General features: G+C 40.0%; 1 protein-coding gene across 1 annotated transcript; it reads right to left on the bottom strand.

Annotated features, from left to right (window-relative positions):
* Positions 1-11762: 11762 nt before the first annotated feature.
* NPY1R (neuropeptide Y receptor Y1) lies at positions 11763-13040 on the bottom strand. Its single transcript, XM_054383191.1, has 2 exons — positions 12342-13040; positions 11763-12221 (listed from the first exon to the last, which is right to left on the bottom strand). The coding sequence occupies exons 1-2, from the start codon at positions 13038-13040 to the stop codon at positions 11763-11765; spliced, it is 1158 nt and encodes a 385-aa protein (XP_054239166.1).
* Positions 13041-21216: the final 8176 nt, after the last annotated feature.

Genomic DNA, 21216 nt, shown 5'->3' with positions numbered 1-21216 from the left:
TCATGGGGTGAGAGGGATAGCTTAATTCTGGATGATACCTACAAGAGATCTGTACAACCATGTTTCTGTAATTTTGATACTAACTGCTTGCAGTGGGAATAGAAAGTATAAAGGAATTTATAGGGTCAGTGTAAAGATTTGTAAACACAAATCTGAAAGGAAACAGTGACAAATTTTCCAAAACCCTGGCTCATTTGGAACTTGTCTTCAAGAAAGTTTCCTGTTGTTCTGGAAACAGTACAGATATTTTTAAATAAGCATTGCACAAATATGATTATCTCAGTTTCTTGCCATTTAAATCAGCCCTATCTACTCTTGAATTATAACTAGTCAGGCACAGTTGTTTGAGGTCCAGCTTAAATACCGCTGCTAGCAGGCATCCTCTTTCAGAGAGCACTGAAAAATCAGCATAGCTTTCAGATTGGGTCAGTCTGGTTAGAGGCCTTAAGTGAGATTCTTAAAGTTATCAGAACTCTCTCTCTGCTACCATGAACCAAAAATACAAGTTGAAGAGATGTCTGATGGAGAGGAAGAGTGGTTTAAGAAGTCATGTAAAAATACACCTTGCCTAGCTGCAATCATAGTCATTGTGCAAACAGTGGCACATTTCTAAGAAAACTATATAAGAAATCAAACGGCAATATCCAGTGTGACATCAATTTTTAGTAAAAATGTATGAATAATACTTGGGTCTTTTTTATGCAACTAGTACAATTCCATATATATTCATCAGAAACACATCTTCATCTGTAGCTTAAAAAAAAAATAATACATACCAAGATAGAAAGTATATTAGGGCAATCAGAACTCTTTCAAATTCAGCTGGCTTTATGGTTGCAGAAGAATAATTTGAGCTGTCAGCACCTTCACGGACAAGTTCTAAAGAACCAAACTAGACTGGATTCATCGAAGGATTCATTCAAATTCATCGAAAGATTTATTAAAAAACCAAACCAAACCAGAACAATGCCCAAAACACAAACTTTGACAAGTACACGTTCTATAGCTTGGCCTAGAAACTGATAATTATCATACATTTCCTACCACAGCTTGTTCTAAATAATGAAATTAATAACATTTGGATTCCCTATGTCCTGTATCTGTTCCTTGGCCTGCCATGTTTGCCTCAGCTCTCCTTACATATTCCCATGCAAACTAACAGTGCATTAGCACAGCTCTTGGTTGTGGTCCATAACTCTTGGACCCCATGGTCCTCCTTCCTGTGTTGCCCTGCCTGGTTCAGATATGAGTGCAGTCGTTGCCCAGATATTGCTGCCAGAAAGGTGATGCCAAACATAGCAGGCAAGAGGGAGTTTTCTATTCTTTTTCAAGCATTGATAAAAATTATTTTACCTGCATAGCTCCCAATCTTCCTCAAACTTATGAGTAAAATTGTACCAAGTTGCTTTTATATACAGTACTTTTCTAACAGTCCATATGTAAATCAAATATCATTTAAGAGGTCTGTCAGTTTCTTATACCAAATTTGGACATCAGAATTAAGTAAGTGCTAATACTTCTATGTGAGATGTTACTTGGATCTTTCTTAATGGAGTAGTAGAACCAACACATGATTTAGCATGAAACATTTACAAAGTAAAAAGGCTTTTTCAAAGTCCAGAGCCTTTTAGGAGACTAGTGAAATCAGATTGTGTTTTTCAAGATGTCTAAAGAATTGACCCTCAAGAACATTTTGTGTGTTATAACACTAGTAAAATAGATTGAAAGCTAACAGTAACTACAGCATAGTAAATATGATTGCAAGAAGGTATGTTTTGGAAACACACACCCTGGAGATAATATAGCTTCTCTGAAAGCTTTACTTGAAGAAAGAATAATCTTTACTCTGTGAATAAATTTCTGGTGCTGTCTTTCACAGAAACACAGAATGATTGAGGTTAGAAGGGACTTCTGGAGACCACCTAGTCCAACTCCACCATTGCTCAAGGAGGGCCACCTAGAGTCGATTGCCCAGGACCATGTTCAGATCTCAAGGAATGGAAACTCCACACCCTTTTTGGACAGCCAGTGTGAGTGTTCACTCACCCTCACAGTAAAAAGTGTTTCCTGATGTTCAGAGGGAACCTCCTGTGTTTCAGGTCCATTGTCTCTGATCCTTTCACTGGGCACTGCATGCTTATCCAACCAATACCATCTTCAGACAAGCTCCATGCACTCCAACTGCCCTCACATAAAGGACAACGCTGTCCTCTCATCTTCCTCTCCTGCCCTGCCCCATCCTTCCTAATGGATCTATATCCATCCATCCCACTTCAATCATGGGAGTCATGCCACCACATCATCATAATCCCAACAAGATCATAGCACTGCAATCACACAGATCTCTGCTTGACATTTATTCCACACGATGCACTCATTAGTATGTAGGCACTTCACAGAGGCACTCTGGCATGCTGATTTCCCAGAAGGAGTCTGGAAATTTTTACCAAATTTTACCAATTTTTCATGTAGACATTTCATTGCTTACCTTCAAATGCTTGAGGTAACCTATTTTAAGCTCCACTTTGTTGGAGCTTTGTCTTTGCCTTAATTCACACGACCATTCACACTTTGCTTGTCAGCCCTGTCCATCACTCCTTCACAGGCTGCTCATAATACTCTTCACCTCACATCACTCCCAATTTAAAGACCTTCTTTCCAGGTCAGCCATCCTGCTGGCAAAAATATTTTTGCCTCATTTAGTGAGGTGGATCCCATCTGTCTCAAGCGGATGCTGTTCTTCAGACAGATTCTCCTGGTCGCAGAAACAAAAACCCTGTTTCCAACACCAGCTGCATAGCCAAGATAGCTTCATAGCCAGCCCACATTGGTTTGTTCTTTTCAGAAACATGCCCTGAACATAAGGTTTAAAGGTTTAAAGCTTTTTAACAAATACATAAAATTCACTTAAAGTCAGCATTTCAAAATGCTTACTTAAGGGATATTAAGCATATACTTTTAAATCGGATAGCATTTAATACTTCTATGATAAAACCTATAACATATATGTCCTGCTTAAAAGAACAAAATTAAAGAACACATGCTCAGCTTATCCCTCAAAAAGCTTTGGCAAATCTGTCAGGTCCAAATAATTATCAAGGAATTAAAAAATCAAGGAAAATAAGAACAGTCAGCTAAGGTACATAATTTCCTTAAATGTTCAGTATGCTATCCTCATCCTAGGTAGTACAAAATCTGTGGGCCTAACAAATGAGTCTCACAGCCTTCAGAGACCACTCTCATTTACCTGCCTCATCTACACCATCATCTTCTGAACAATGTCAAAGATGTTACTGCACCTTTGTACCAATATACGTGAGACCAGGCTCAGGTTTTATAATTTCATTATGTCTGTGAGCTATCTGAATAAATAATTTCCACCAGGAAAAAAAAATGAATTCAAGTTTCCTTATGTTGATTTAAAAGTGCCCTTACCTAACTCTGAAGATAGCAATTCTCTACAGTGATTTTATTTGTGATTGTTGATGCTGCTGCTGTAGGAGCACCATTACCAAGTAAATCCACAAGCTTTGCTGCAGATTGAGATTCCTTACTGCCTGGAGTGAATTTTAAATGTAAACTATCCAGTCCAGCTGGTTATGACCTTTTCCTCTGACAAACTGGGGGGAAAAAATTAAAAAAAAAAAGGGGGGGGGGGGGGGGAGGGGAAGGCTGTAGAAATAATAATAAACAAAGCCAACACATTTAGCAGTGGAAATCTGCATGTATACCTATGAAGAGCCAAAACTACATTCAGAATTGCTAGAGCCCTCTTCCATTTCTTCAGAAACAAATTGGTTTAAATCAGTAAGCCAGACAACTTGGCAGACACATTTAACCTGTAATTATGTCAAGAAAATACATTGGAGTATAACTCTCAGAACTTAAAAGGATAACCTTACCATAAGTACAAGCTGAAGATGACTTTCTGGTATGTTTCTCAGACAGACTTGGACAACTGTAGACTTTTCATCTCTGCTGAGTCTACATAGATGGAAAACTGGCACTTTTTATACCCTGCTGTCCTCTCAATGAAACAGTTATTCAGATATGTATCACACCTTAGTGTCACTTGAAACAAGTACCTTACTTTAAAGTCAATAGAAGGCTTTTCATTGACCTGGCAGTGGTTTAGGTTAGGCTTTAAGGCTCTTACTTCAGCACCTGTCTAATTATAAACACATGAACATAGTATCACAGTATATCAGAGGTTGGAAGGGACCTCAAGAAATCACCAGGTCCAACCCTCCTGCCAAAGCAGGATCACCTAGGATAGTCCACACAGGAGATCCTAAAATCCTAAAACACACAAAGTCATAGAATCATAGAATCATAGAATCATAGAATCATAGAATCATAGAATCAGTAAGGGTTGGAAGGGACCACAAGGATCATCCAGTTCCAACACCCCTGCCATGGGCAGGGACACCTCACACTACATCAGGCTGCCCAGAGCCTCATCCAGCCTGGATGGCCTGAAACACCTCCAGGGATGGGGCCCCCACCACCTCTCTGGACAACCCATTCCAGGCTCTCACCACTCTTATGGTGAAGAACTTCTTCCTCATGTCCAGTCTGAATCTCCCCACTTCCAGCTTTATTCCATTCCCCCTAGTCCTATCACTACCTGATATCCTAAAAAGTCTCTCCCCAGCTTTCTTGTAGGCCCCCTTCAGATACTGGAAGGCCACAATAAGGTCACCTCAGAGCCTTCTCTTCTCCAGACTGAACAGCCCCAACTCTTTCAGTCTGTCCTCATAGGAGAGGTGCTCCAGCCCTCTGATCATCCTGGTGGCCCTCCTCTGGACACGTTCCAGCATGTCCATATCCATAGCGATTGACATTGAGGGGACTACCCTTGTCCCTAAAATGTTAATAACTCAAGGTTTAATTGAAGAGCCTCAAATGGTAATAATAATAATAATAGTAATAATAATAATAATAATAATACAAAGAAGAAGAAGAAGAAGAAGAAGAAGAAGAAGAAGAAGAAGAAGAAGAAGAAGAAGAAGGAGAAGAAGGAGAAGAAGAAGAAGAAATCAGAAAATGTGATCCAGTCCTATCTATTAAATCTCAAAAGGTGATCCAGTCCTATCTATTAAATCTCTTAACATGCAGTGCTTACTAGTCTTAAATGGAAAGAAGTAAACACTTTTGTATATATAACTTTATTACAAACCCAAGAAAATTATAGGCAATCATAGGTAAAGAAACAGTTGTGTTACCCACTGTCTCTTATCAGCTGGATGTCTCCAGAGGCTGATCACCAAGAGGAAACACTAGACTAATCTTACATTTAGATTACATGAGTTAAAATTATAACAAAAGCTTTAAATGAAAAGACCTGGGAAACAGTATGCAACAAATACATATTCTAGTTCTCTACCCCCTGAAACATTATCACATTGCCAGTCATATTTCTACAAATCCTACATGGCCTTTCACCCATGTGTTTAAGCACACATTGAATAGGATCTTTCAAGAACATCTTTTCAAAGAGAGCTTTTATTAAGAAACAATATAAATACCATAATAAAAGTATCATAGTTTATGAGGAGAAAAAAAAAAATTACAAAGTGAAAAACAGCAGCACAGTGTCAGTGTGGGCACAACACAAGAAAGGAAAGGAAAGCTTTGTTGATAAGGTTACTCTTCCTGCCAGAAATAAATTGTCTTCATGTTGTTCAGAAGTGAAAGCAAATGGACTCATGTGCTGTGGGTGGGTGCAGTGAAAAGCTGTTGTTTTTTGATTGTGCTGAAAACATTTTGTTTCCTTCATCTCAAAAAACTATCTAGATCAATCTAAGGTGAAGAATTTTAAAATGCATTTTCAGAGAAATGTATATGTATATTTATGATCACAGGAGCAGAGAATCTATTTATCACATGTCCTTTTTTGACCACCACTTTGCCCAAAAGACCATTTACATGTCAATTTGTTGACCCCAACAATAAACAAATGCCTCGGTCTCTCTTTGAGTCTCTTTGTGTATATCTGACAGAAAGCATGAAGGCTTCATCTTGAGGTTTTGCTCTTTTCCAGACCTTATCTGTTTCCCTGTATATCTTAAATTTTGCATAATCTGTGGCAAGCAATACAGAGCCTTTCCTGTGCAGCAATCTCAAACACATTTGCATCCAGTGCAAATTTCTTGCTGCTAAGCCTGATCTATGTCACATAACCAGATCACCAACCCAGATCTTTTGAAAACACAAGTCAGTGTGTGCTGTCAGTTTTGCTGCAATGAGCTGGTTGTTCTGTATGGATATAATCCCTGCATGGGCTTTGTAAATTATGTACTTCTCTGGAGTGTAAATTTTGAACAATTTAAATACCAGAAACTTGCAGAAGATAATTTTAATGGGAAAAACTATTTAAAGCACTGTCCTGAATAGAGATGAGTTTTAGCATATACTTGGGCACTTGACAAAATCAGAGTAGAAATTCCTACGACGTCCTCAGAAATGAGCTGCCAAGGGTATGAAGTATGAAGTGAGAGTGGAAGCACCACTGAATATGGAGGAAAGGAAGCAGTAGTCACTAAGCCTAGTAGTAGCCCTGGAAGCTGGCTGTCCCTTAGCAGCCTGTATAGATAATGGAGAGAAAGCCATTTTGGTGATTTGTAGCACCTAGAGCAGAGTGGGTGTGAGTGCCTCGGGTTGCCACTGGAGTAGGCTAGAAAAGATGCCAGCCTCCAGATGAAGTTAGTCTTTGGGAATGTTCTCCCTAATCTTCGAAATATCAACTTCAGTTAGACCATTAACACTGTTGTGCATGGACAAAACATTAAATTGAAGTTATTTCTGGCCAAAGGTTAATTAAAGTGTAAGAGACTAAAGCTGGTCAATTGTTTTTCCTCTTACATCTTAAATTCTACAAAATACAGATAGAAAAAAAAAGAATTTTCTTTCACATAAACTTTAGTAGTGACTTGGGTATTTAGTAATGACTCAGGAAGGCAGATATCACATATTAAATACCACAGGAATAAAGAGGACACAGTAGAGCTTGGAGCTGTAAATACCCTTTAGCTGAGACACAGCTGTCAACGAAACTTAACATTTGGTTATAATTATTCTTTCTCTACTCTTTCTACTCAGTTGAATTAATTAATTCTATTGCAGAACAGAAGTGTTATTTAAGATCACATTTCCTACTGCTACATATGCTTTAAAAATAAAAGCAGAAAAAAAGGTTTCTTTATGGTCTTCATCCTCTATACACTGGTTTGGTAAATACTTTGATCTGAGAATATATGCCACTAATTTATTTCTATAATAAGCTGAAATCCAAAATCTGACTTTGAGGAAAGAGCATGTGCTGCCAGCCAGCACTGCACTTTCCTTCAGAGTGCCTAGACAAATTACCAACTTTAAGCAAATTCTCCATTTTTGCTGGTCTCGGAACATTTTCCTGAGGTCAGAAACAGAATTTGATGAACAGGCCTGTATTTAAACATACACTGATTTGGAGTCTGAATATAAATCAGTATCAACTTTTGCTTTCAGGATCTGTTAATAGTTAGTACTGTACTGCAAAACAGCAGAGGCAGAACATATGAATCCTTCACACCTGCATCAGTAATGACATGCAGTCAGATCTGATCTGAGGGGGTCTCACGCTGATTCCTTTTCCTGGTTTAACTTTGTTTAAGCCCCACAGTGGGGGGTGGGGGGGTGGGGGAAGTTGATTAAAATTTTTTTTAATAGCCATTTTTTTCCCTGGCATACCTAAAAGCAGGTATTAATTAATTAGCTTCTTGATTCTTATATCTTTTTTTAAAATGAAGATGTAAAAGATGTGGATTATTGCACATAGCGACAGCAGCACAACCAGTAGATACGTGGAAAAAAGCAACGTGGGAATACAGAAGTGTATTTTAAGATGACATACAAATATGTTGGTGTATTTAGATTGTGCAGAACCTTTAAATGTCTGTGATGTAGAAAAGTGAAGTTTAAGATGATAAAATGACTGACAAATGAAGCAGATATTAATGTTTATTAAACAGTTGAATTTGTCATTTCCGGCTATTAAAGTTACAATTCTCACGTAAGGTTGTGTATTTCACATGGAATGTACTGCATATAAACAGCAAGATACAGTATAGATCCACCATTGTTCTGTTTTCCTCCCAGTAAAACTTTCCTACTATTCAGAAAGAACATGAGGCATCTTTAGAGTTTTGAGATAGGAATCAACATGTGCTGAAGCATGGGAAGGTTGACAAAACAGCACATAGGAGAAACAAATATCAAACCAGAATGGCTGAAAAACGATAGAGAAACATGAAGCAAAACTGTTCACCCTGCAAAGAAATTTAGTATTTAGAAGGTGATAAACCATGCTGGAGCTCTGAAAGTCAAAAAAGAGGATTACTGTTGTAGCTATGTGCCCTGGCTTGGGCTGGAAGAAAGTTAATTTTCTTCCTAGTAGCTAGTATAGTGTGGAGTTTTGGATTTAATATGAGAATAATGTTGATAACACATCAATGTTTAATTGTTGCTAAGTAGTGTTTATACTAAGTCAATGACTTTTCAGCTTCTCATATTGTCCTGCCAGTGGACATTGGGAGTGCACAAGGAACTAGGAGAGACACAGCCAGCACAGCTGACTCAGAGGAGCCAAAGGGGTATGAAATACCATATGACATCATGCTCAGTATGCAAACTGTGGGGGCATTGGCCAAGAAGGGCACATTGCTCCTTGGGGTGGTCTGAGCATTGGTCAGTAGGTGGTGAGCAATTATATTGTGCATTTCTTGTCTTTTCTTGAGCTTTATTTCTCTCTCATTTTGCTGTATTCATTATTATTATTATTGTTATTATTTTAGTTATTATACTGTTCTTATCTGAACCGATGAGATTTACTTTTTTTTTTTTTAATTCTCCTCTCCATCCCACTGTTGAGGGGAGTGAGCAAGTGGCCACGTGGTGTTTAGTTGCCTTCTGGGATTAAACCATGTCACCACATGTCAGGTAGGGAAAGTCTCCAGCAGCTTCTGAGAAGCTGTGAAGTCACGAAACCAAAGACAAAAATACTGCTCTCAGTAGATCTCATCTACACCCTGCAAATGTCAGATCAGCACATTGTCCTCATAACAAATCTTCAGAAGAGCAATGATTTTGCTTCTGAACTTCTCCAAATGCATTTTCCTGCTGAACACTCTTTACACTGTGTTCATTTCCACTGTCATTTCAGGCAGCATCCCCAGCAGAGGTGAGGAAGTGTGGAAATAACTAAGTGAAGCCTGATCCTAGCACAGCAGTGCAGCAGAAAAATGGCTCCTGAGCTTAACATGAATGAGCCAAAGTAATGCTCCTACTTGTACTTCACCTTCTTTAGCAGGATTGGTAGGCAAAAAAAACACCTGACATGCATTTTTCAGGAGACATTATGAGACAGTATCATATGGGCTGAATGATTTGAAACCATACCTAAAGTAGGAAGAAAGTTAACATAAGAGGAATTATGTTCCTATCTCACTGGAGACCTCCGAATCTTAGGACACACCAGTTTTAGGTCTCTGCACCATCAAGCTCCTCTGAAGCTCTGTATAAACACCAAATTTAGCCTGATCAAGATTTTCTAGGAAACTAACTGGAAAATGAATCAAATAATTGTTTTCTTCTTCCACTGTGAAGAAGAATAATTCAAAAATCAGGAAAAACATAAAATTCATTGTGTATTTTATTTCTAATTGGAAAAACCCACAGTGAGATTCTTAATAGAAAACCATGGCTGGGCTTCTACATTGTATTTCTGTGAAAATACACACCCTTAGCGTATGAAAATTATCATAAAATGACAGGGGGATAATTTCAGGAGACTTGTTAAATTATTAGCAACATGCTCCATAAAGAGTCACAAAGGTAAATGTCATAAAATTCAAAAGGGCAAAACTCTGAGAGAAAATTCCATCTTTTAATTTATTGTCTACATTCCTCTCTGTCCTCAACCACAGAAACTTCCTTTTTAATTGAATGATCTGCCAGTAGAGAAACACATAAATTATAATGCACAAGAACACATTGCTACTTTAATATTCTACACTGTTCATAAGACAGCACAAGGCACAGTTTTTGACTTTTAAATACTGGCAAACCAAATATTTTAATTTCTTAGGCATTTATCCTTGTCAAATTTAGAACATATTAAATTCCCCATCACATTCTGAGAACTTTTTGCTCAGAAATATGTCAGATTTACACTTATGCTACATTTATATTTATATCTATTTTAAATACCCTTTTCTCTGACAGAATGGTTTATAGTGACCTTGCTGAAAGAAAGTGGGATCTATGTTATATTTTAAAAAGCTGCTTATTCAAAAAGGCATTCGTTTGTACAGCGAAGTACACTGTATGACACAGAACCTCAGCTGTTGTAGTTTATTTTACAGTAGTCAAGCTATGTAAGTTTCCCTCAGCTGGAGGTCTAGTCATGTACCTTTTGTGTAATTAGAGGATATATATATTTTAAGCAATATCACACACAGCTCTATTGGGAATATTTGTCGAATATTTCTGTACTTCAACCAGCTGTGGAACTGCAAGTTTGGAAGCTAAATGTACCAATTACACCCAAACTGTATCAATATCCTCCTCTTAAATTTTGCAGATCTTGATTAAACTGTCCATTGTCTTGGAGATAAACCAGGCTTTTACCACTGCATCTCAACACAGAGAGAGTATTATGATGCTATACATAATTTATATAGATCAGCAGTAATCGTTATGAAGACTCAGGTAGCTAAAGCTTTTTTTTTTAAACTGTTGTTCAGATCTGATTTCCTCTGTCCCCTATGAGGATGCAATTGTACCTTGTCAAGACAGTGAACAGTCCCATGTCCATTTAGATTCTTGACATAGGATTCAAGGAGAATTTACATCATTCATAGTCTTGGGACACACAGTACATTCCATCCCCAACTCTATTAGTAATGGCACATGAAAATGGTTTTTAGGTCTTTTAAATTAAAAAGCCTGTATTGTTAAAATCAGCTATAATCAGTTGGGATTGAAAGCTCATTTGTGCTTTCATTTGCTCTGGTGAAACATCAGAGTTATCCCATTACGCTCTGTAGAATTACTGTAGAGTTTAATTCTTGTAAATGAGAACAGAATTTATCTCTTAATCCTGTCTTTGAACCTAAATGATTACATCCTGAATGGCCTCTATGAATAAGGCAACTGCATGTCCCCATTTAATGTATTCTACAGGCTTCACATAATCATTTTATGCATGCCTGCACTGATTTTACAGGATTTTAACATTAATATAAAGTTGGGTTACATAAAAAAAAGGAAGAAGAAGAACAACTCTTCAAATCAGAATGCCTGAATTTTATTCTGGGATTGCTGTCCTCTGTAGTGACAGCCTCCCTGTGGTTTATATTGTTTCTAAAGGTCTTACATGAACACTCCTGACAACTACTTCTTTGAAAAAAAAATCAATATATATATCTTTGTGCTAAAGTGCATAACTGTAAAAAGAAACAACAAAAGACAGCTACCTATGAAACCCATAGGTAGTAGCAGGTCCCACTATGTCTGATAATAAGATTTAGATATAACTGCTGCGAACATTAAAGCAGTAAAAGAGGCAAAAATGCACAGCACATAATTTCAAAGCAACAACAATCAAAGTTCCTTGGGAAATGAAGAAAACATTACCCAGTTTGTACTTGTTATGTAATTGTGCTTGTCCTTGGACACACTTCACCTGTGATCACACTTTCAGGTATAGAATTTTTATTACTTTATATTTTGTCATCATCATCACTATTAATTTTTTTAAATGCAACAGGGCTTGCCTGCTTTAAAGAGGTTTTTGAAACATCTGTGTGCATGGTGGACATGGCTATGGTTTCATAATCCTCCTCTCGGGAACGGAAATTGCAAAAATGAAATAAAAATTGTAGGTCCCTCTGGAAGTTCTTATTAAGAAACCCATAGAAGATGGGGTTCACACAGGTAGAGATCATGGCAGTGAGGTGGCAAATCAGGAACAACAGGTTGTGGCTGCAGGTAGTGACAGGCAGAATTTCATGATTCCAATCAAACACAATATTGAAGATGGTGAGAGGCAGCCAGCAAACTGCAAATGCAACCACTATTGAGATTAGCATGATGTTGATCCTTTTGGTTTCAGAGGATCTGTACTTATTGTCTCTCATCTTGTCCATCATGTTGTTCCTTTTTTTTAATCGGATGTATATCTGCAGGAAATTCAACAAAGAGAAACAGGTAGGATAATTTAACCTACAAGCATCATGTTTGCAAGGATAAACAAACATCAGACAGAATGAGGAACATATCACAAAAGGATTTTCTCTTACCTTCAAGTAGCAAATAAATATAAAACAAAGTGGTCCAAAGTACTGAATCACCAAAAGCGTTGTGGTATAAGAAAGCCTGGCAGTGTCCAAGGGGAAAAGGTCCAGACACACATATTTGTCCTTATATTCATCAAATGTTATGTTCCTGAAGGGTTCATCTGTTAACACGTGGTAAATAAGGAAAGGCAAAGAGGAAGCTGCAGCTAAAATCCATATGGCAGCGATGCCCATGTAGGCGTGCCTATTGTTTGGCCTCCAGCCACGGGGATTGATGATTAGCTGATGCCGTTCAATAGCAATGAGGACCAAAGAAAAGACCGAGACGGTGATTGAGGCACATTGCACAAAGGGATTCAATTTGCACATGGCCTCCCCAAAAATCCAGTGGTCCATTAAAGTGTACACAAAGGTAAAGGGAAGACACATGATAGTCACTAGAAGATCAGAAAAGGACAGGTTGACAATGAGGATGTTGGTCACATTGCGCATTTCCTTTTGTTTTAAAATAATGACAATCAAGGCCAAATTCCCAGAGACTCCCAGGATTATCACAGTCCCATAAGCCAAGGCCAAAGTGAAGACCATGGCCAAAGGCACATGGCAGTCCTCGTCCTCAAACTGCAAAATCTGTGAGCTCGTCTCAGAAAAATTCAGGGGACCAGAAATATTTCCCTGGGGGGTGAGGACCGAGGTGTTCATGTTGCTTCCAGTCGGGGGTAGGACGTTCACAGCCGCCGCTGTCATCCAAGCCACTCCCGGAGTTCCAAAGGCGCCCCTCAGCCCGTCATCTGGTGCTTGGCAGAGCCCGCTGTGCAGTGGCACATCTCCCTTGCACCGCCTGGGGAAAAGGGAAGAAGCAAGGCTGGTCACCCCCGGGCAGGTCGCCCTCCCCAGCACCCTTACGCTCGCCCCCACGGTACGAGCCGGGTCCCTTGGGGGAGCGGAGGCGGCCGGGCTCGCCTCCCCGTGGGAAGGCGTTACCAAGCCTGAGGCCGCGAAAAGCACCTTCGGAGGACGCCGGTGGCGGCGTCTGATCCGAAGCGGCAGCGGGGGCTGCGGTCGGGGGAAGAAAGGCAGAAGGCAGAATCAAAATGCAGGTCTGCAAGCGGAGGACGCGACCCCTTCACGGCCCTTTCCCACCAGCACAAGACACACGAAATTTCAGTGTCTCATCAGTGTAGTCGCTGGTTGGTATCTACTTTTAACAAGTTTCATCTACTAAGGTCTCTTTCTCTAGCTGCTCTATGTGGAGCTGTATCTAGCCATTGCATAAGGGGCGGGGGGAGGGGGGAAACTCCATCTGACTAACCTGAGGGGCGGAAAAATTACTTCCAAAATTGCTGCATCCTTTTCTAGTTAATGCATGCACTCAATGTGGAGCAGTCGAGTGCCCACTGGCACCGAATCAAAGGCAAATCAGGAACTCTGAACCCCTTAGTCTCAGCTGTAGGGCTATACAGCAAATAAAGGACACAACAAGCTAAAAGATGAAAAATAGCAAAAATTAGACACTGCAGAAAATTTCTTTACCCATGCAGTGGGTATGATTAAATAGGCATGCCTAAATAACCACCTTCTCACAAGGCCTTGAACTTTAAAAAAAAAAAAATCAGACAAACTCAGGCTTTTATGTTCAGGAAAGGAAAAAAAAATGCAAGCAAGAAAGAAAGAAAGGCAGAAAGAAAGGAAGGAAGAAAGGAAGGAAGAAAGAAAGACATCAAATAACTGAAAACATCTTTAGTCTAGCTCTCCATTACTGGCAGCCACACTGAATCTGGACCTTTCTGCCCACTCTCCTGTAAGCTAAATTTATTGCTCATTTAACCTTACATTATGGTAATGAAGGAAGTGTCACTTAAAATTCACACCAGTGGGTTTCAAGCCTGGGTCCATATGACACATCACAAAAGCTGTAAAAGCCACTAAAATGTGCTTTATTAAATATTATCCTTGGATGGGTGAGTTTTTGGTCTTAAATGATACTGGATACAAATCTCACTGCCATCTAAGTCTCCAGAGCAGGTTCATCTTTGTTACTGGTGCCATTCTTTTTAACCAGCCACATGCTGGGGACATGATCTGGGGCTGCCTCCTCACTGTGGGACAGTCAGTGTGCAAGAGCTAAGCTTGCAGCTCCAGCTTCTTCTGAGGGTTAGCCAAAGGATATCCATGCCATCACCACGTCTTCTCACTGGTGTCAAGAGCTCAATTCAGCTGGCTCTGCTGGCTCTTTATATAATCACCACATGGCTACATGAAACCACAACAGGCAACATATCTTGCCTCTGAGTGACAAATTTCTATCATCAGTGATTTCAGACAAAAGGCATCTCTGCTTGAGGTTCGGCTCCTTTGATTTTCAGTCTAGCTAGGCATGAACCTGAGAACTTCACACTGCTGCAGCTGAAGGACACACCCCCATGGCCTTTTGAAGAATCACTTCAGCCAGAGCCAGAAGTGGATGCTTTACCCAAAGGGTGATACAGAGAGCCAGGACTCTTCAGTTCAAACAGTATAACTTTACCCTATCCCAAAACCAAATCTCCAAATTAACCAGATTAAATCTCTGGATTTAATCGTGTTCTTCACCGTCACTGATTACAAGGTAGGCAGTCCAGCCCTGGGACTAGACAGGATGGTAACAGGAGCAGAGTGGGTGAGAAGCTATGCCCTGCAAGGAGACAACTGGGTAGGTTTTCTCACCAGCTGGAACCAAACTGTGTCCAGCAAGGAGGTGGCCTAGATTTCTCTTTTCCTTTAGCCAAGTCTGCTCTTGCATATTTATTAGATATCAAACTCAAAACCAAAAAATGCCACTGCTCCTTCATCCCTCACCTCTCCCCAATAACAAAGATGCAACCCAAGAGTGTAGCTGGGAACCAGTTCAGAAATACAACATTGCTGGGAAGTGATAAGAAGCCCTTCCTCCCTGCCCAACTCTCCAAAATGGACCAGACATCAGGAGGGGATGAAGTTGCATTTCCTGGACAGCTCCTCTGTTCCCTGTCCCCTACTCCACCAGCTCCTAGGCCAGGAGGGAGACTCAGTCTCTGTCACCACACATATCCTTACAATTCTCCAGGAGGGTTTTGGTCAAAAGTTTAGCACCAACAGACAGAAAAGGTGAAGTAAGGTGCTGTGAGGTGACAGGCAATGCACTGTGAAACTATTGCAGCTCTTCAAAAGGAAGCAAAGAATACTGTCAGCCCACGCTGATGGTTCACCCAGCCACTTGCATGTCCAACCTGGAGCTTACGTCTCCCTGGGATTTTGTCATCTGCACCGAAGAGAGCAAGCAAATACCAATCTAACCAGCACACAACCACCTCCAGTCATGGGAAAGCAACTGCTGGGGAAACTCACCTTGCAACTGCTCTGCCTGTGTTGATCTGCTCAGGGGCTGGCTCAGGAAGCTGGATGGAGAAGAAGGATTAGGGAAAAGGGAAGGATCTTCTCGTATTCCTCCAGCTGGAGATCCTAAAGATTGATGAGAAAGGATGGAGACTTCCCCTTAAAGCTGAACTCCACCTTATCCCATTATCACATGATGGTGCTCTGCTGAGCAGGTCCTGAAAATCTTACTGCAAGCACATCACCTTTAAATTCCACATCTGGGGGTGGGTTGCCTAGTAATTCCGAAATAAATGCAATTAAATATTGAAACAAAAGAGGAGGGGGCAGAGCGCAGGGAAAAGCTCAGGAAGCGAGACAGTTTCAAATCGCTGTTTGGTTGTTTCAGCATTTTGACTGCAAGTTGTTGCCATCTTGTGGCCAAACTCAAGATGGGAATAAGAAGCTTTGTCGGAAAGGGGACGAGGCGATTTTTAAGTATAAGGGACAAGTTACAAAGTTCGAGGTTATCCTTTTAAACCAGTACAGCTAGCGTGTAGTCTGTTTAATGGTGGCTACATTAATAAGAATTGTCAGCTTGCTGTCCTTGCTATTTTTTTTTTTTCAGTTAGAAGCAATAAGAACCTATTTTAAATGTAAATTAAGTCAACAATCAAGCCTCCAAAATACAGCTATCACTGTGGCCCTTGTGGGTATTTTCCTGATTCATCCCAGACAAGTGGTTCACTATCCTGAATGACCTGTGGAAAAAGAGAAAGAGTTTTCTACAGGTTCATACAGAGCAGTGGGATATTCCAAAGAGCTGGAAGGGAAATGTACCCTTAAGAACAAAGAACAAATCTCCATAGTGAGATGCAGATCTGGAAAGGTGGTACCTGTTGCCTTGGCCAGTAATTCTATTTCTTTTGAAATTTCCAGTTTCCAGCAACCAGACTTTTTCTTTAACGCATCTGGTATGAGTAGTTCTGAAAACTGTTGCCAGCTATAGGAGGATAATTTATTGTTTACTGAACAAATTCCTAAAAATCAAAATGGAAAATTTTGTTTTACATTCACTCTTTTCATTATCCTGAACTACCTTGTTTTGTCACTCACAAAAAGCACTGATCTACTTCAGTGGGCATAAAACCCATCAAGTTTGAAAGTCTGAGCAAAATCACCCAGGTATACTGCAGGGCCACTTTGAAAATGCCCTGACAAACCCTGCAGGTTGTTTGAGAATTTTTAACTTCTTGGGAAACAGAAGCATCCTAACTCTTCCAAGGCTCCAGATTCAAGTGCAAGGAATTACATCTCCTTCTCTGGAGACTTTCAAAACCCACCTGGATGCATTCCTGTGCAGACTACCCTAAGTGATCCTGCTTTGGCAGGGGGGTTGGACCCGATGATCTCTTGAGGTCCCTGCCAGCCTCTGATATACTGTGATACTGTAATACATGCTCTTACATTCTCACCTTCGGGCACACTCATATGACAACACTGTTGCACTGTGGATAACTCTCAAGTGAGGAACCGTGATACTTATAGCTAAAAAATCAGTTGTACTTTTTTTTTTTTTTTTTTTTCAGCATGAGCCTCATGAGGAGGTGTTGGAATCCAGCACTAAGGCTGATATTTACACTGTATTTTCAGGAGCTCGACTCAACTGCATTGTAACTGCAGTGCTTTGCGTGAGAAAGGAAAGTGCAGGCATACTTCAAGGTTGCTATAAAGCAGGAGCTGGGCCACTGCTGGTATTTTAAAAGCAGCAGCCAGAAGGTAAGTGCAAGCTGTATAGAATGCCTCTCAAGAACTTCAGTCATACTTGGGTTCTTAACATGCACCAGTCTCCATCTGTGCAGAGTGAAGGTGAATACTCTGAGGCAGAGATCTACGCTGAAGATCCTGTGAAGAACATATTTATGTTTGAAGCAGTGACATTCTAGGACATGTTGAACTCGTGATCCATTCACCTTACAACTAAAAAAATAATTATTGTCCAATATAGAGGTTTTAAGAACATCAGATGTATTGGTAGGAAGGGAAAAAACTCTTTTTCTATGCTAGTATGATCTTACTACTTCCCGGTAATACTCTTGCCCACATGGGCAAGCTGGCCATTTGAAAAATTAAAATAAACATTACGTGATGCAGAACTGTAGTACTCTGCCAGCAGGTATTCAGAGCAGAGACATATTTTTAGGGCCTGTTTAGAATAAGAGGCTTTGGTCTACATGACAAAGTTCTGATAGTGGGGCAGGGCTTCAGGTGTGGCTCCTGTTAGAAGACACCAGGAGCTGCCCCAGTGTTGAACAGGCTATTTTCAGACAACTGCAAAATGGAGCCAGTAGTGTCCAAAGACGAGCCCAACAGCTGACGGTGCTCCTACACCGCCATACTTAAGAAAGGTAAAAATAACATACTTAAGAAAGGTAAAAAATGCTATGTACTTCACGTGAGAGAGGAGTGATAAAAACAAACAGCTCTTCAGATATCAAGGTCAGTGAAAAAAAGAGGAGGAGGAAGTATTTCTGGAGATGAAGCAGATATTCCCCTGCAACCCATGGAGGACCATGGTGGAGCAGATATCCATGCTGTGGTCTGTGGAGAGAAACCCACACAGAAGCTGATTTTCTAGCAGGAACTGTGACCCGTGGGAAACCCACATAAAAACAATCTGTTCCTGAAGCAAAAGGACCCATGCTGGAGCAGCTCCAGCCTGTGGGAAGGATCCAGGTTGAAGCAGTTCAGGAAGGACTGTATGCCATGGTCCACAGTGGACCAGGGGAACAGCATGAAGAGGAAGGAGCAGCAGAGACATGTGATGAACTGACCACACCCCATATTCTCCATCTCCCTGTCCCGCCAGGGTGGGTGTGAATGTAGAAGTGTCAGGAGGAAGGAGTAAGGTTGAGCCTAGGAAGTGTTATATTGGTCTTCTCTGAAGCACTTTGCATACATTTGAGCACTAAACCACACTAACAAATAACCACTGTAATGACAGTCTCTTTTCAAACTCTTCTCATTACAGATATATAAAATGCATGTCATGCAGTAAATGCCATAGCATCAAGGTAGGCTCTATAGGAAACTCAGGCTTTAGCAGTTCCTAGGTATTTTGTGCATCTTCAATCTCAACATCAAGCGTAGTGTCTCCATCTGGAGCATCAAGCTCTCAAAGACATCAAATGATTCTTCAGTAACTCTTCTATTGATTACCCCTGTCAGGACATGATAAAAGTGGAGTAGCAAGGTAGCCATTGTGTTAAAGATTATCCCCTTCCAGGAAGTAAATTATTTCAGTGCATCAAAGACACCCTGGACTGGAAGGCTGTGTTTGTGTGTTTCTGTGTGTGAAAGCATGAAGAAAGCAGGAAGAGTGTAAGTAAAATAAACAAGCACAGTATCTGAGCTAAGGAAACAGACCAGCTTGAGTAAAAGAATACAGAATTTCTCTGAAGAAAAAGCACTGAGAAGGGAATAAGATACTTTTAAGAAACACATAATAAAAAATACACCAAGAGATTGGTCCATTAAAATTCACTTTCACTATAACTCAAAAAATTGAAAACATGCCATAAAATGAGGCTGCTACTTCCATTACAATGTATTGTCATGTGTTCAGGTAATGCAGTCCCTCTGTAAAACTTAAATCCACCAAGTGTAAGAACACCACAAGAGTAGCTTGTGGTTTCTATTCTATATAAACCAAACTTTAGCCAGCACTAGGGAAATTAATGGAAATGCCCTCTGAAGGTTTTTTATCTTTATTGTTATTGTTTTCATTTTCTAGTAATGAATGTCAATACCATTGAAATACTTGCATTTCACATTACACTGTTCTCAGATAAAGGAACTCACACTCCTTGGGGCAGAACTCTGTCATCAGTAGACTAAATAGGTGTTTTCTTGTCAAGTACAGGGAGAATAGCAACAAGTTCTCTGTTTGGCTAAGAGACTGCAACTGACACCAAATATAACAACGCTCCATTTAACTCCTAATGTCATATACCTAAAGAAGTTGTGTGAATAATTACGTGGTTAATCTCTGCTAAGAGTCTTATTGCTGTGTCTTCATTTTCAACAATACAGCCAAAGTAACTAGTGTAAAGCTATTCTGATCATACAGTGTTACTTAAAGACTGCTCAAGGTATAAACTAAATTATATCCACCTGATTAAAAGACTTAGTCATTACTTTCTGCTACAGCTACCTCACTCTGTCCATTTAGGGTTCAAACTCATGTACACTCATATACAAGCTCTTGTCTGGCTTCGTATGAAGCAGAAATAGGCCCTGTGCTTATCTATGATCATCCACAAGGGGCATTAATAGTCCAGAAGTATAACATCAGCCAACAAATGTGATGACACATTAGGCAGCAAAAATTATCAATTAACATGCTCACTTTTGGAAGTATTTTATTACCTAGCCAACAGATATCCTGCCTTTTATCACAAAGATGCCAACCACTGCAATCCCTTTAGTAGTCCAAGGCTCACTGCATTCACGCCCAGTTGCTTTATGCAAGTTAAGAATCTGCGAAAGGGCTGGGCCATACAGAAGCCATACATTAATGGTAATTTTGATAACATTTTGCAATAGTAATTTATTTTTGTGGGGATGAACAACTGGTTTCATGTGTGGAAACAATTCTGACCAACAGAAGTGCTTTATATTGATCTCACAAAATGTGTCACACTCTGTAGTATCCATGTCTTAACCTTTAATCTTGCCCAAGCATAGGTGCTCCATTGGTTGCAAACTTTACAGTAACATTAGACAGACTCAGGATGATTGTCTACATGCTGCAGAATTTGGACATTAGGTAGCTTCAGCTCTGACTTTTTGTGGCATTCATCAGTTCTCACCAACTTCTATTGGAGATTTGAGTCTTTGTGTCTTTCACAGTTAGCCTTTAGAGGCTAAATTTTCTCATATACTACAATGATACTCTCAAAACAAAGATACATTGAGGAATGCAGTAAGAAACATGCCAAAAAAAAATTTTTGCATTCATATAACAGAATTCTTTCCTATATTTTCTGTCGTGCCCTTCTGACTCAGAAATCTCAGCTTCCTCTCTCTAACGTGCTATTTTTCTTCTCCAGCTCCTCTTTGCATCATCACCACTTCATACTTCCTTGAGGGATCCTCTATGGTTTCAATAACCCTAAGGAGGCTGGTTTCTAGGGAACTTGTACTTTGGTTCTGTTGTTAGTCCTGACATTAAATATTTCTGATGTCATTACCTTTCCTATCTAGATCATCTACTTTATTATTCAGTAGTATTACTGGCAAGGCAGAAGAACACAAACAGTACAAAGGAAAAAATTATAATGGTCTGAACAATAGTAATTGCCTCTGATGTGCACAAATACCAGGGATGAATTGTCCAAATTCAGCAGAGAGAAATCTGGCGTTATTTGTGGGGGGAAGGGAAGAAGAAGGGGGGAAGGAGGTACAGGGGTGCAATCCAAACAAAACCACACCTGATAGTACATTACTGGTTGATGAGCCCTCCTGAAAGAAGACAATTAATAAA

Source organism: Indicator indicator, chromosome 8 (genome assembly GCF_027791375.1).
Source record: "Indicator indicator isolate 239-I01 chromosome 8, UM_Iind_1.1, whole genome shotgun sequence".
NCBI lineage: Eukaryota > Metazoa > Chordata > Aves > Piciformes > Indicatoridae > Indicator > Indicator indicator.
The sequence above is the reverse complement of the archived record's forward strand: the minus strand, read 5'-3'. Positions and strand labels throughout refer to the sequence as shown.

Coding starts and splice junctions, on each gene's coding strand:
- NPY1R (XM_054383191.1), bottom strand. CDS start 13,040: ATGAACACCTCGGTCCTCACCCCCCAGGGAAATATTTCTGGTCCCCTG. Junction 12,222..12,341: donor TATTTATTTGCTACTTGAAG/GTAAGAGAAAAT, acceptor AATTTCCTGCAG/ATATACATCCGATTAAAAAA.